The following is a 16,087-nucleotide window of genomic DNA, read 5'->3' as shown; positions in this document are numbered from 1 at the left end:
GTTTATCCATGATTGGCATATTTGATTTACTAGTAAGTTCCTAGTAAAGTGCACTAAAGGGCCTGTAAATCAAATGCTACTAGTGGTCCTGCAGCACTGGTTGTGCCACCCACATAAGTAGCCCTGTAACCATGTCTCAGACCTGCCACTGCAGTGTCTGTGTGTGTAGTTTTAAACTGTGTCCACATTTGCCAGACCTAACCCTTCCCCTTCCCTACACATAAGACACCCCTAAGGTAGGCCCTAGGTAGCCCCATGGGCAGGGTGCAGTGTATGGTTAAGGCAAGACATATACTAATGTGTTTTATATGTCCTGACAGTGAAATACTGCCAAATTTGGTTTTCACTGTAGCAAAGCCTATCTCTCTCATAGGATTATCTGGGGGCTGCCTTTAAACATGATTAACGCGTAGATTCCCTTTGGGAGCAGATAGACATGTGGAGTTTGGGACCTCTGAACTCACAACTTAAAAATACATCAGTTAGTAAAGTTGGTTTTAAGATTGTGTGTTTGAAAATGGCACTTTTAGAAAGTGTGCATTTTCTTGCTTGAACCATTTTTATGACTCTGCCTGTTTGTGGATTCCCTGTCTGGGTTAGTTTGACATTTGGGCTGTTTGCACCTATCTCCAGACAGTGACACAAAGGGGGCTGGGGTGTAGCCTGCATATTCTGATGAGCCATCTGTGCTAGGAGGGAGGGGAGAAGTGGTTACTCGCACCTGCCCTCACACAATGCAGTCTCCAACCCCCTGGTGTGTGTCTGAGGCCTTGCCTGGGGAAGGCAGAATTTCACAAACAAGTGAGACTTTCCTTTGAAGTAAGCCTACTTCAAAGGCCAAAATGGGTATAAGAAGAGCACCCAAAACCACAGACTTTAGACACTTCTTGGGGTAGACACTCTACCTCGCAGACACTTCTTGACAAGAAACCTGCTGGTGAAGAATCCCTGAACCAGACCTGCCATGAGGAACTGCCTGGCTGCTCAAGTGACTCACTCAGACTGCTTTTATGAGAAGGACTGATGCCTTGCTGTTGCCCTTCTGCCTTGCTGCTCTCTGGCTGTGCTGAGAAGTGCTCTCCAAGGGCTTGGCTAGAGCTTGCCTCCTGTTCCCTGAAGTTTCAGGACCAGAAAGACTTCACTCCTGTAACTGGACTCCTTGTGTGGTGAAAATTCGACGCACAGCCTGCTAAAAACGACGCACAGTCTGCCCCGTGGTGAGAAATTCACTGCACGCTGAACCGGAATGACGCAGCCCGACTTCACAAAGAGAAGATCAACGCAGCGCCTGCGTTGCGACCGCAACTTCGACGCACGGCCCACCGGATCGACGCACAGCGGACCCGGGATGACGCAGCCCGACTTCCAGAGAGGAATAGACGCAGCGCCTGCCGCGCAGGAGAAATTTACACGCAATGCCCACTGGATGGACGCAGCGCTTGTGACTTTGTTCTGCAAGCCCAGGATTCCACGCACTGTCCCCTGTGTGCCAGAAAACTCCGCAACCTGAAGAGGAACCAAGTCCGTGCACTGGAAATCAACGCAAAGTCTTCCCCTGTATGGAAAATAACAACACAAGTCGGTGTGCGAAGGGGCGAAACCGACACACACACCTCCCCGTTTTCCACGCATCGCCTCCTCTGTGTTTCCTTGTAGGGATTTTGAACACGAATCAGGTACTTTGTGCTTGCAAGAGACCTTTATTGTTTTTAAGAGACATTTATTTGTTTTGCAAAGACTTAAGACACTTTATATCACTTTTACAGTGATATAGCAACATATACTTATTGCATTTTAATCAATTTGACCTGCATCTTATCAGATACAAATTATATGTTTTTCTAAACACTGTGTGGTGTATTTGTGTGGTGCTATATAGTGTTATTGTATGATTTATTGCACAAATACTGTGCACATTGCCTTCTAAGTTAAGCCTGACTGCTCAATGCCAAGCTACCAGAGGGTGGGCACAGGATAATTTGGATTGTGTATGACTTACCCTGACTAGAATGAGGGTCCTTTCTTGGACAGGGGGTAACCTGACTGCCAACCAAAGACCCCATTTCTAACATTGGTGATCAGCGGTGAGGATAGGACTTGTATTTGTGCAGCGACATACAGTAGCTAAGTATTCACTACCTACCCACAGTTGAAGGTCAAATTGATTTTTCATCTTTTTGCTTTTGGTTCTCTGATGTCCCCCTGGATATAGTGTTGATATTTTTGGACTCTGGTTTTGGGTTGCACCTGGCAGAATGGAAGTCAACTTTTGGCACCTATTCATCTATAAAGAGAAGGAGCTAAGCGTATTCTGCAAGAAAAGGGGACTGGCTGTAAAGAGGAAATCCAGAAGGGAGGATCTTGAGTCAGCCCTGTTTCAGTAGGAGTAGAAACGCTGGCAGGCAACACTAACAGATGAGTCTGAGGAAGAGGACTACTCGGATGAAGAAAGGGAACCAGAGAAAGATGAATGGTTCCTAGCACAGGAGCAGTGGAGGGAAAAGCTAGATGCAGACATTGAGACGGCCGAGGCGGAGAGAGCCTTAGCCCGGGAAAAAGAAAGAATTGCAGCTCAAAAGCTGAGCTGTGAAGAGCTGCTATTGAGGTCAGGTGAAGCTCCCCGCGCCGCACAGCTCCACCTGTTGTGCCTGTGTCCTTCTCCCTGCCCTCGCAGCTGCTACTGAGAGTTCGAAGCCCTCTCCACCCGCAGGCTTCTGCCTGCACCTCATCCCTGGTGGTCAGTGGTGAGCCATAAGTATTGTCTGCCTGTTTGCCTTGTGTCTGTCTTTTACTGTTTTCTTTCTCTGTTTCTCTGTGCTTTTTTTGGCCTTTTTTTGCCTTTTCTCTCCGCTTTTCTCTGTTCGCTGCGTTTTTCCCCTGTGGTTTTCCTGCCGCTGCACCCCTGCGGCCCTGTCCCCCTCGCGTGCCCATTTGAGCTTCCCTCCCACCTACCAGCTGCTCCTCCCTCCCACCTCCCCCTCTTAATGGCGGTCGCTGTGCAGGCGTGCTGCTGTCACGCCAGAGGCAAGCCCGTCTGTGCCCGTCCGCGCCCGGATGGCGCCCAGTGCCAGTCACCCTGGCCCCCATGACCCCCCCGGCACCCAAAGCCACCACAACACCAACGCCCTCCACGCCCTCAACACTGGCCGATCTGCCACCTGCTTCAAAGCCTCACCAAAGCTCACCCACGGACCCTTCTCCTGCCAGAGCTGCAGCTTCTTCACCTCCCGAGCCACCACCACGCCCGCCAGAACTGGGCGCAACCACCTCAGATGCATCCTTCTCAACACCCGCTCCGTCCACAAGCATGCCATTGAACTCTGGGACCTCCTCGTCTCCGCTGCCCCGGACATCGCCTTCCTGACGGAGACCTGGATGAACCCATCCTCAGCACCCGACATCGCCATAGCCATAACAGACCATTACAAGATCACCGCAGAGACCGCACCAACAGACCGGGAGGAGGGATCGCCATCATCCACAGGAACACCATCAGAATCTCAACCAACACCGAAGACACCCTCAGCACCGTCGAACACATTCCCTTTTCAAATCCACATCGATCCCAAGACCACCCTCAGGGGTACTCTCATCTACAGACCCCCCCAGACCTCGACCTCAGTTCAGTGACTTGATCGCCGACATCATCAGCACCCAATCCCTTGCTTCTACAGACTACATCCTCCTGGGAGACCTGAACTTCCACCTCGAAAACACCAATGACAGCAACTCCACCACCCTGCTCGACAACCTCGCCAACCTCGGACTCAAACAGCTCGTCACGTCTCCCACCCACTCCGCCAGACACAAGCTCAACCCCATCTTCTCCACCAGCAGCCACATCACCTTCATCCACACCACTGAACTCCACTGGACCGACCACCGCTGCATCCACTTCACCTTCGATAAACCCACCACTCACCACCCCGCCGCAGCTGGAACAAGGTCACAAACGACCAGATGATCTCCGCCCTCACCCCACCAGCTGACACCACCAACGCCAACACAGCCGCCCGCAACCTCAGGCAATGGATCGAAGACTGCACCAATGCTCTTGCCCCGATCAAGAAACCCTCTCACAACCGCACCGTCAGAAAGGCCACCTGGTTCACCACCGACCTCCGGACCTCCAAACAGGCCTGCCAAAAACTCGAGAGGAAGTGGCGCCAGGAAAAGACACTATCCGCCCACACGGCCCTCAAGAACGCCATCTGCAAGCACCACCAGCTCATCCGGACCACCAAGAGATCCTCCTTCAAAGAACGTATCAACAACAACGCGCACAACAGCAAAGCGCTCTTCAACATTGTGAAGGAACTCTCCTACCCCAGCACCAATGACATCCCGCCTTCGCAAGACCTCTGCGACTCCCTCGCCACCTTCTTACACTGCAAAATCACAGACATCCACGACAGCTTCAACACCAAGATCCCCCAGCAGTTGCCTACACCTCCAACTCACTGCCCCCAAACCATACCTACCTCATGCTCTCCTGGACACATGTCAACGACGCTAACACCACCAAAGTAATGAGCACCATTCATTTCGGCTCTCCATCTGACCCCTGCCCGCACTACATCTACAACAGAGCGAGCTCCATCATCTCCCCCCAACTCCGTCTGATCATCAATAGCTCCTTCGAGACCGCCACCTACCTGGAAAGCTGGAAGCACACCGAGATCAACGCCTTACGCAAGGAACCCAAGGTGGACCCCAAGGACCTCCAAAACTACCGGCCCATCTCCCTGCTTCGTTCCCGGCAAAGGTTATCGAGAAGATCGTCAACAGGCAACTGACCCACCACCTGGAGGAAAACAACACTCTGGACTTATCCCAATCCGGCTTTCATAGCAATCACAGCACGAGACCGCCCTCATCGCCGCCACCGACGACACCTGGACCTTCCTGGACAAAGGCGAAACCACAGCCCTCATCCTCCTTGACCTCTCGCCCGCCTTTGACACCGTCTGCCACCACACCCTGTGCACACGCTTCCATGATGCAGGGATCCGCGACAAAGCCCTGGACTGGATCACCTCCTTCCTCTCCGACAGAACAAAGAGAGCCGCCTCCCTCCATTCCGAACTGAAGCCACCAAGACCATCTGCAGCGTACCATAGGGCTCCTCCCTCAGCCCGACACTCTTCGATGTCTACATGGCACCGCTCGCCAAAATCGTCCGATCTCACAACCTCAACATCGTCTCTTACGCCGTCAACACCCAGCTGATCCTCTCCCTCACCAAGGAACCCGCCACCGCCAAAACCAACCTCCACGACGGTATGAAGGCCGTTGTCAACTGGATGAAGAACAGTCACCTAAAGCTAAACTCAGATAAGACAGAGGTCCTCATCCTCAGCCCCACCCCCTCCGCCTGGGACACCTCCTGGTGGCCACCTACGCTGGGAGCCGCACCAACGCCCACCAACCATGCCCACAACCTGGGTTTCATCCTTGACTCATCGCTCTCCATGACCCAAGTCAATGCCGTCTCATCTTCCTGCTTCAACACCCTCCGCATGCTCCACAAAATCCACAGGTGGATCTCTACCGAAACCAGAAGGTCGGTCACCCAGACCCTCGACAGCAGTACACTGGACTACGGCAACGCTCCCTATGCGGGAACCATGGCCGCTCTTCAGAAAAGATTGCAATGGATACAGAACGCCTCCGCACGCCTCATCCTCGACATTCCCGACACAGCAGCCTCACAGCCCACCTGAGAGACCTACACTGGATCCCCGTCAACAAAAGGATCAGATTGAAACTCCTAACCCATGCCCACAAAGCACTCCACAACGCCAGACCAGCATACCTCAACAATCGTCTCACCTTCTACATCTCGAACCGTCACCTCTGTTCAGCCGACCTCACCCTTGCCACCGCCCCACGCATCCACAGGTCAACAACCAGCGGCAGATCATTCTCCTACCTCGCTGCCAAGACCTGGAACGCCCTCCCAATCCACCTACGTCAGACAAAGGATCTACTGACCTTCAAGAGACTCCTCAAGACCTGGCTGTTTGAGCAGTAGCAGCTCTCCCCCCCCTCAAGCGCCTTGAGACCCTCACTGTTTAATAACACGCTCTACAAATTGAATGATTGATTGATTGATTTATTGAAGCCAGGACGGCTGAGTCCAGTTGAGATGGTGGCAGCAAAAATCTTGCATCAAGTACTGCTGAAGAAGTGCACATGCCCAGAGATGAGTGTCAGGGACAGTCAGGTACTGTCTCACTAGTCTTAGGAGGGTGATGTGGGGTACATTTTCAAGGGTGAGTCACTGGATGGTTGGGTGAAGGGTAGTTTGGTTATTTCATGTGAGTGATGTAGTTGCTGGAGAGCATATGTCTAGTCCTTATTTTCCAGAGCTATGCCAACACCAGGTGGAGTGTGAGTTCTCTGACCCCAGGGAGCTTACACTGGAGGCAGACCTCTGAAGAGTCATTTGGGGGTGCTCCTGCAGAGAGTGGTCTAGGTGTTTCCCAACCAGGTGAGGTGGGAAAGAATTGCAGTGTCCCAGGTAGGTCCCAGTGTAGTGGGATGGATGAGGGACCCCATGTCCAATCTCAGAGGAGAGGGAATGGGGATGGTCTGAGGCCCAGGGTGCCCGAAATCCCATCCCAGGTCCTCGACGGTTCCATGAGGAAATGCCAGGAGGGGAGCCTAACCTGTACCGTAGGGCCATTTGTTGAGGAAGACCCCACAGTGTCAGGAGAACTTGGGGGGGGGGGTGGCTGTAGCCAGCATCCCACCGGTTCTTGTGTCTGGTTCTTGGGTCAGCAGTGCCTGTGACTAGAATCCGTAGTGCCCGTGACTGGAGTAGGTAGTGCCTGTATTTGGACTCAGTATTATTTGAAACTGAGCCACCAGTGCCTGTGACAGGAATCAATAGTGCCTGTGTATTTGTAGTCAGGTGTGCTCAGCGAGTCAGTGCTGAATGCTAATTAAAAGAAGAATCAGAAACAGAAGGGGTTAAATTTGAGCTAGAGATGGAATGTCACAGCCCTTCTCCCTCACAGGAACCACAGTCCCCCTGCATGGGGGGTGCAGCTCCTACACCAGTCTCAGCTGTGCTCCTACATAGAGATGGCCCCAGAGACGGAAGAAGGGGAAGAGACTGTGAGTGAAGCGGGCTGGGGGGAAAGTGTAGAGAAGCTCCATGGAGTCCGCATTGTGCAGGGACAGCCGCCCCTCCTCGTAGTCCAGATACACCCCCAGCTTCAGGGGCTCCTCACGAGGGAACAGAGGGGTCTCAGGGAAGGTGAGAGCTCTGTACTGACCCTCCAACCTCTCCACAGCCCAGACTCCCCCCTCAGGTGACCATGTGACCCCTCTCTTCCTCTCCACAGAGTCTGCTGCGACCCCCACAGTCCATCCTCCCCTGTCCAGCAGCTGCACCTCCCAGTAATGTCTGCCTGAGGTGAACCCCTCACTCCCCAGCACACAGGGATACAAGGTGAATCTCTTGTGGGTGGCCGGCAGCAGCTGTGCTGTGTCTGTCCGTCTCACATGTCTCCCGCCATCAGACAGGAGAAGCTCAGGATGTGCTGTGTCTGGATCCAGAGTCACCATCACTGCAGGGAAGAGACTCAGAGTTAGAGATGTAAAGCTATAGACATGTTATTTATATTTTATATTCAGGTTATTGACAAGAGGCAAAACTATACAGCACCTCTACAACGAGCACACTGTACTGTACAATACACTGCACTACACCAATACACTGCACTGCACAGCACCTACCTGGAAGGAGCACACTGTACGGTACAATACACTGCACTATAGAAGGAACACACTGTACAATACACTGCACTATAGAAGGAGCACACTGTACTGTACAATACATTGCATTACATAGCAACTACCTGAAAGGAAGACACAGTACAATAAACTGCAATACACAGCACTTACCTGGAAGGAGCACATTGTGCTGTACAATACACTGCACTACACAGCACATAGGTAGAAGGAGCACACTGTACAATACACTGCACTACACAGCACCTACCTGGAAGGACCAAACAGTACAATACACTGCACTATAGAAGGAGCTCACCGGACAATACACTGCACTAAATAGCAACTACCTGGAAGGAAGACACACTACAATACACTGCACTACACAGCACCTAACTGGAAGGAGCACACTATACTGTACAATACACTGCACTACACAGCACCTACTAAGAAGGAGCACAATGTACAATACACTGTACTACACAGCACCTACCTGGAAGTAGCAAACTATACAATACACTGCACTACACAGCTCCTACCTGGAAGGAGCACACTGTACAATACAATGAACCAACAGAACCTACGTAGAAGGAGCACACTGTACTGTACAATAAACTCCACTACACAGCACCTACCTGGAAGGACAACACTGTAGAATACACCGCACCTACCTGGAAGGAGTACACTGTACTGTACATAACTCTGCACTACAAAGCACCTGCCTGCAAGGAACACATAGTACAATAAACTGTGCTACACTGCACATCTATATAAAGAGCACACTGAGCAATATACTGCACTACACTGCACCTACCTAGAAGGAACACACTGTAGTGTATAATACACTGCACTACACAGCCTCTACCTGGAAGGAACACATAGTACAATAAACTGCACTATACTGCACCTACCTGTAAAACATCCACTGAGTGATACACTGCGCTAAACAACACCTACCTGGAAGGAGCACACTGTAGAATACACTGCTCTAGACAGCACCTACCTGGAAGGACCAAACTTTACTGTACTTAACAATTCACTGCACTACACAGGACCTACCTGGAAGGAGCACACTGTACTGTACAATACACTGAACTACAGCACACCTGCCTGGAAGGAGCACACTGCACTGCACAATACACTGGCCTAAAAGCACCTACCTGGTTAGGAGCACACTGTACTTTACAATACACTGCACTACACATCACCTACCTAGAAGGTGCACACTGTACTGTACAATACACCTCACAACACAACACCTACCTGGAAGAAACACATAGTACAATAAACTGCACTATACTGCAGCTACCTGTAAAGACCACACTGAGCAATACACTGCACCTAACTGGAAGGAGAACACTGTACTATACAATACACTGCACTAGACAGCACCTACCTAGAAGGAACACATAGTACATTAAACTGTACTGCACCTCCATGTAAAGAGCACACTGAGCAATATACTGCACTACACAGCACCTACCTGGAAGGAGCACACTGTACTGTATAGTACACTGAACTACACAGCACCTACCTGGAAGAAGCACACTGTACTGTACAATACACTGCACTACACAGCACCTACCTGGAAGGACCACACTGTAGAATACGCTGCACTACACAGCACCTATCTGCAAGAACCACACTGTAGAATACACTGCACCTACCTGAAGAAGCATACTGTACTGTACAATACACTGCACTAGACAGCATCTACCGGCAAGGAACACATAGTACAATAAACTGCACGATACTGCACCTCCATTTCAAGAGCACACTGAGCAATATACTGCACTACACAGCACCTACCTCGAAGGAACAAACTGTACTGTGCAATACACTGCACTGCACAGCACCTACCTGGAAGGAGCACACTGTAGAATACACTGCGCAGCACAGCAACTACCTGGAAGGAGCACACTGTATTGTACAATACACTGTACTACACAGCACCTATGTGGAAGGACCACACTGTTCTGTACAATACACTTCACTACACTTCATCCACCTGGAGGGAGCACACAGTACAATACACTGCACTACACAGCTTCTACCAGGAAGGAGCAGACTATACAATACACTGCACTACACAGCACCTACCTGGAAGGAGCACACTGTACTATGCATTACACAGCACTATACAGCACCTACCTGAAAGTAGCACACTGTACTGTGCATTACACAGCACTATAGAGCACCTACCTGGAAGGAGCACACTGTACTGTACAGTATACTACACTAGACACCACCTACCTGATAGGACCACACTGTAGAATACACTGCACTATGCAGCACCTACCTGGAAGTAACACAATGTACTGTGCAATACACTGCACTAACAGCACCTGCCTGGAAGGAGCACACTGTACTGTACAATACACTGGCCTAAGGGCACCTGCCTGGTTAGAAGCACACTGTACTGTAAAATACACTGCACCATACTGCACCTACCCGGAGGGAGCACATTGTAGTGTACAATACACTGCACTACATAGGACCTACCTGCAAGGACCACACTGTAGAATACACTGCACCTGCCTGGAAGGAGCACACTGTACTGTATAATACACTGCACTACACAGCACCTACCTACAAGGAACACAAAGTACACTAAAGTGCACTATACTGCACCTCCATGTACAAACCACACTGAGCAATATACTGTACTACACAGCACCTACCTAGAAGGAGCACAATGTACTGTATAATACACTTTACTACGCAGCCCCTACCTGGAATGAACACATATAGAAATAAACCTCATTATACTGCTCCTACCTGTGAAGAGCACACAGAGAAACACAGTGCACTACAAGGAATCTACCTGGAAGGAGCAGACTGTAGAATACACTGCACTACATCACACCGACCTGGAAGAAGCACATTATGCTATACAATACACTGCACTACACATGCACCAACCTGGAAGGAGCACACTTTACTGTACAATACACTGCACTACACAGCAACTACCTGGTGGGACCACACTGTAGAATACACTGCATTACACAGCATTTTCATGGAAGGAGCACGCCTTACTGTTCAATACACTACACATCACCGACCTGGAAGGACCATACTGTACAATACACACCACTAACAGCAACTGACTCAAAGGAGCACACTGTACTGTACAATACACTGCACGACACACCACCTACTTGGAAGAAGCACACTGTATAATCCACTGCACTATGCAGCACCTACCTGGAAGGAGGACGCTGTACTGTACAATACACTGCACTGCACAGCACTTACCTAGCAGGAGCACACTGTACAATACAGTGCACTATAGAATGAACACACAGTACAACACACTGCACTACACAGCACCTACGTAGAAGGTGCACACTGCACTGAACAATACACTGTGCGATACAACACCTACCTGGAAGGAACATATAGTACAATATACAGCACTATACTGCACCCAACCTATAAAGAGCACACTGAGTAATGCACTGCACTACACAGCACCTACCTAGGAGAAGCACACTGTACTATACAATACACTGCACTACACAGCACCTATCTAGAAGGTGCACACTGTACTGTACAATACACTGTGCGATACAACACCTACCTGGAAAGAGAACACTTGACTGTACAATACACTGCATTACACAGCTCCTACCTGCAAGGACCACACTGCAGAATACTCTACACCTACCTGGAAGGGGCACACTGTACTGTACAATACACTGCATTACACAGCACCTACCTGCAAGGAACACACAGTACAATAAACTACACTATACTGCACCTACCTGTAAAGAGCACACTGAGCAATACACTGCACTACACAGCGCCTCCCTTGAGGGAGCACTGTACTGTAAAATATACTGCACTACACAGCACCTACCTGGAAGGACCACAATGTAAAACAGACTGCACTACACAGCACCAACCTGCAAGGAGCACACTTTATTGTACATTACACTGCACTAACAACACTAACCTGGAAGAAGCACACTGTACTGTACAACACACTGCACTTAACAGCATGTACCTGGAAGGAACACATAGTACAATAAACTGAACTATACTTCATCTACCTGTAAAGAGCACACTGAGCAATACACTGCACTACACAGCACCTACCTGGAAGGAGCACACTGTAGAATACACTGCACTACAACGCACCTGCCTGGAAGGAGCACATTGTACTGTACAATACACTGCATTACACTGCTGCTACCTGGAAGGAACACATAGTACAAGAAACTGCACTATACCGCACCTACCTGTAAAGAGCACACTGAGCAATATACTGCACTACACAGCGCCTCCCTTGAGGGAGCACTGTACTGTAAAATATACTGCACTACACAGCACCTACCTGGAAGGACCACAATGTAAAATAGACTGCACTACACAGCACCAACCTGGAAGGAGCACACTTTATTGTACATTACACTGCACTAACAACACTAACCTGGAAGAAGCACACTGTACTGTATAACACACTGCACTACACAGCATGTACCTGGAAGGAACACATAGTACAATAAACTGAACTATACTTCATCTACCTGTAAAGAGCACACTGAGCAATACACTGCACTACACAGCACCTACCTGGAAGGAGCACACTGTAGAATACACTGCACTACAAGGCACCTGCCTGGAAGGAGCACATTGTACTGTACAATACACTGCATGACACAGCACCTACCTGGAAGAAGCACACTGTACAATTCACTGCACTACACAGCACCTAGCTGCAAGGAGCATGCTGTACTGTACAATACACTGCACTACACAGCACTGACCCAGAAGGTGCACACTGTACTGTACAATACACCACACGATACAACACCTACCCGGAAGGAACACATAGTACAATAAACTGCACTATACTGCACCTACCTGTAAAGAGCTCACATCTCCTACCTGGAAGGAGCACACTGTATAATACAATACACTGCACTACACAGCACCTACCTGGAAGGAGAACACTGTACAATACACTGCACTACACAGAACCTACCTGGAAGGACCACACTGTAGAAAACACTGTACTACACAGCAGATACCCGGAAGGAGCACATTGTACTGTACAATACACTGCACTAAACAGCACCTATCTGAAGGAGAACACTGTAGAGTACAGTACACTGCACTACTCATCACCTACTTGCAATGACCACACAGTACAATACACTGCACTACACTGCACCTCCCTGGAAGGAGCACATTCTACTGTGCAATACACTGCACTGCACCGCATCTACCTGGAAGGAGCACACTGAACTGTACAATGCACTGCACTACACAGCACCTACCTGGAAGGAGCACACTGTACAATACACTGCACTATAGAAGGAGCACACTGTATCATAGAATACACTGCAGTACACAGCAATTATCTGGAAGGAGCACACTGTACTGTACAATACACTCCACTACACGACACCTACATGGAAGGAGCATACTGTACTGCACAATTCACTGGCCTAACATCACCTACCTGGTTAGGAGCACACTGTACTGTACAATACACTGCACTACACCGCACCTCCCTGGAATGAGCACATTCTACTGTGCAATACACTGCACTGCACCGCATCTACCTGGAAGGAGCACACTGAACTGTACAATGCACTTCACTACACAGCACCTACCTGGAAGGAGCACACTGTACAATACACTGCACTATAGAAGGAGCACACTGTATCGTAGAATACACTGCACTACACAGCAATTATCTGGAAGGAGCACACTGTACTGTACAATACACTCCACTACACAACACCTACATGGAAGGAGCATACTGTACTGCACAATTCACTGGCCTAACATCACCTACCTGGTTAGGAGCACACTGTACTATAAAATACACTGCACTACACAGCGCCTACCTGGAAGAAGCACACTGTACTGTACAATACACTGCACTACACCGCACCTCCCTGGAAGGAGCACATTCTACTGTGTAATACACTGCACTGCACCGCATCTACCTGGAAGGAGCACACTGAACTGTGCAATGCACTGCACTACACAGCACCTACCTGGAAGGAGCACACTGTACAATACACTGCACTATAGAGGAGCACACTGTATCGTAGAATACACTGTAGAATACACTGCACTACACAGCAATTATCTGTAAGGAGCACACTGTACTGTACAATACACTCCACTACACGACACCTACATGGAAGGAGCATACTGTACTGCACAATTCACTGGCCTAACATCACCTACCTGGTTAGGAGCACACTGTACTGTAAAATACACTGCACTACACAGCGCCTACCTGGAAGAAGCACACTATACTGTACAATACACTGGACTACGCAGCATCTACCTAGAAGCAGCAGACTGTAGAATACACTGCACTACACCGCACCTACCTGGAAGGAGCACACTATATTGAACAATCCACTGCACTACACAGCACCTAGCTAGAGGGAGCACACTTTACTGTACAATACAGTGCACTACACAGTACCTTTCTGGAAGGCCCACACTGTAGAATACACTGCACTACACAACTCCCACCTGGAAGGAGCACACTGTACTGTACAGTACTCTACACTACAAAGTACCTACCTGGAAGGAGCCCATTGTACACTGCACTGTACTACTAAGCACCTACCTGGAAGGAAGCATGCTGTACTGTACATTACATTGCACTACACAGCACCTACATGGAAGGAGCACACTGTACTTTACAATACACTGCACAGCACCAACCTACATGGTGCACACTGTACTGTACAATACACTGCTCGATACAAATCCTACCTGGAAGGAACACATACTACAATAAACTGCACTATATTGCACCTACCTGTAAAGAGCACACTGAGCAATACACTGCACTACACAGCACCAACCTGCTAGGATCACACTGTACTATACAATACACTGCATGACACAGCACCTACCTGGAAGGAGAACACTGTACTGTACAATACACTGCACTACACAGCACCTACTTGCAAGGACCACATTGTAAAATACACTTCCCCTACTTGGAAGGAGCAGACTGTATTGTACAATACACTGCACTACACAGCATCTACCTGCGAGGAGCATACTGTACTGTACAATACACTGCACTGCACAGCACCTACCTGGAAGGAGCACACTGTACTGTACAATACACTGCACTACACAGCATCTACCTGCGAGGAGCATACTGTACTGTACAATACACTGCACTGCACAGCACCTACCTGGAAGGAGCACACTGTATTGTACAATACACTGCACTACACAGCACCTACCTGGAAGGAGCACACTGTTCTGTACAATACACTGCACTACACCTCATCCACCTGGAGGGAGCACACAGTGCAATGCACTGCACTACACATCTTCTAACTGGAAATTGTGTGCATTACCCTCATTATGACTTTGGTGGTCTTTTTGGTAGAGCGCCAAAATCGTGCCCACCACATGACCGCCATATTATGACCGCTGGCTGCTCCCCGTCAGATGCTGGGCAAAAAGTTGCCAGCAGGCATACTGACGGTCTGCGGTCTAGTAGAGCTTGCCAACACCGCCCGCCATATTACAACATTGTAAACGGCGTGGCGGTGTTTTGTTGGCGAGGTGCTGGTGGCAGAGCAAGCGCCATGGACCCCGTTCCCTCCTGGACGACTACCACGACCACCAGGTAAGGTGATTGTTTGACAGGGGCGGGTGTTGAGTGTTGTGTGCGTGAATGGGTGTGTGAATTTGGGGGAGGTGGGGGATGTTGTGTGTGTTTGTTTGTGCAAGTGTCTGTGTGCTTGTGTGAATGTATATATGCGGGGTGGGTGGAGTGTCGTGGCCATATGTATGCGAATGAGTGAGCGTGGATTTGTGAGTGTATGTATGTATGTGTGGTGTGTGCATGCGTGGACTGGGGAGCGGGGGTAAGTATGGGGATCGGGGGTGAGTACGGGGATCAGGCGGAGGGGGTGTGTGTACGGGGATCAGGGGGGGTGAGTACAGGGATCAGGGGGAGGGGTGTGTGTACAGGGATTGGGGGAGGGGGTGAGTACAGGGATGCGGGGGGCTCCTGATGGGGTCGGGTGGGGGTGGTTCCTACATGGAAGGGGGGTTGGGGAGTCCTGTAGTGGCAAGTGGAATGAGGATTCCTGTCACCAGTATCCTCACTCCAAGGGATTTTGTGGCGGGGATGCCGTCACCGAATCTCTGGTGGTAAGGATACTCGAAATACCACAGGTGGTGTTAGGTGGACCGCCGGGCCGAAGGTGGTCAACCTTTGGCCAGGCGGTCCCATCACCCTGGCGGTACAGGTGGTGAGCTGGCTGCGATACAGCCAATTCACTGCCGCAGTCATAATTTGGAGGTCCTGCACCGCAACGCTGTTGGCGGTCTGGCCAGG

The 16,087-nt window shown here is 50.0% G+C and overlaps 1 protein-coding gene across 1 annotated transcript in view; it reads right to left on the bottom strand.

The window, feature by feature from the left end:
- Positions 1-6,099: 6,099 nt before the first annotated feature.
- Positions 6,100-16,087, bottom strand: part of LOC138283072 (butyrophilin subfamily 1 member A1-like) — a 34,728-nt gene continuing 24,740 nt past the window's right edge. The window contains exon 3 of the mRNA XM_069221222.1: positions 6,100-7,577. Within this exon, the coding sequence (XP_069077323.1) occupies positions 7,057-7,577 (521 nt within the window). The 3' untranslated portion in view covers positions 6,100-7,056. The remainder of the gene's footprint in view (positions 7,578-16,087) is intronic.

Source organism: Pleurodeles waltl, chromosome 2_2 (assembly GCF_031143425.1).
Source record: "Pleurodeles waltl isolate 20211129_DDA chromosome 2_2, aPleWal1.hap1.20221129, whole genome shotgun sequence".
NCBI classification, from domain to species: domain Eukaryota; kingdom Metazoa; phylum Chordata; class Amphibia; order Caudata; family Salamandridae; genus Pleurodeles; species Pleurodeles waltl.
This window is presented reverse-complemented; position numbering and strand designations above follow the sequence as displayed.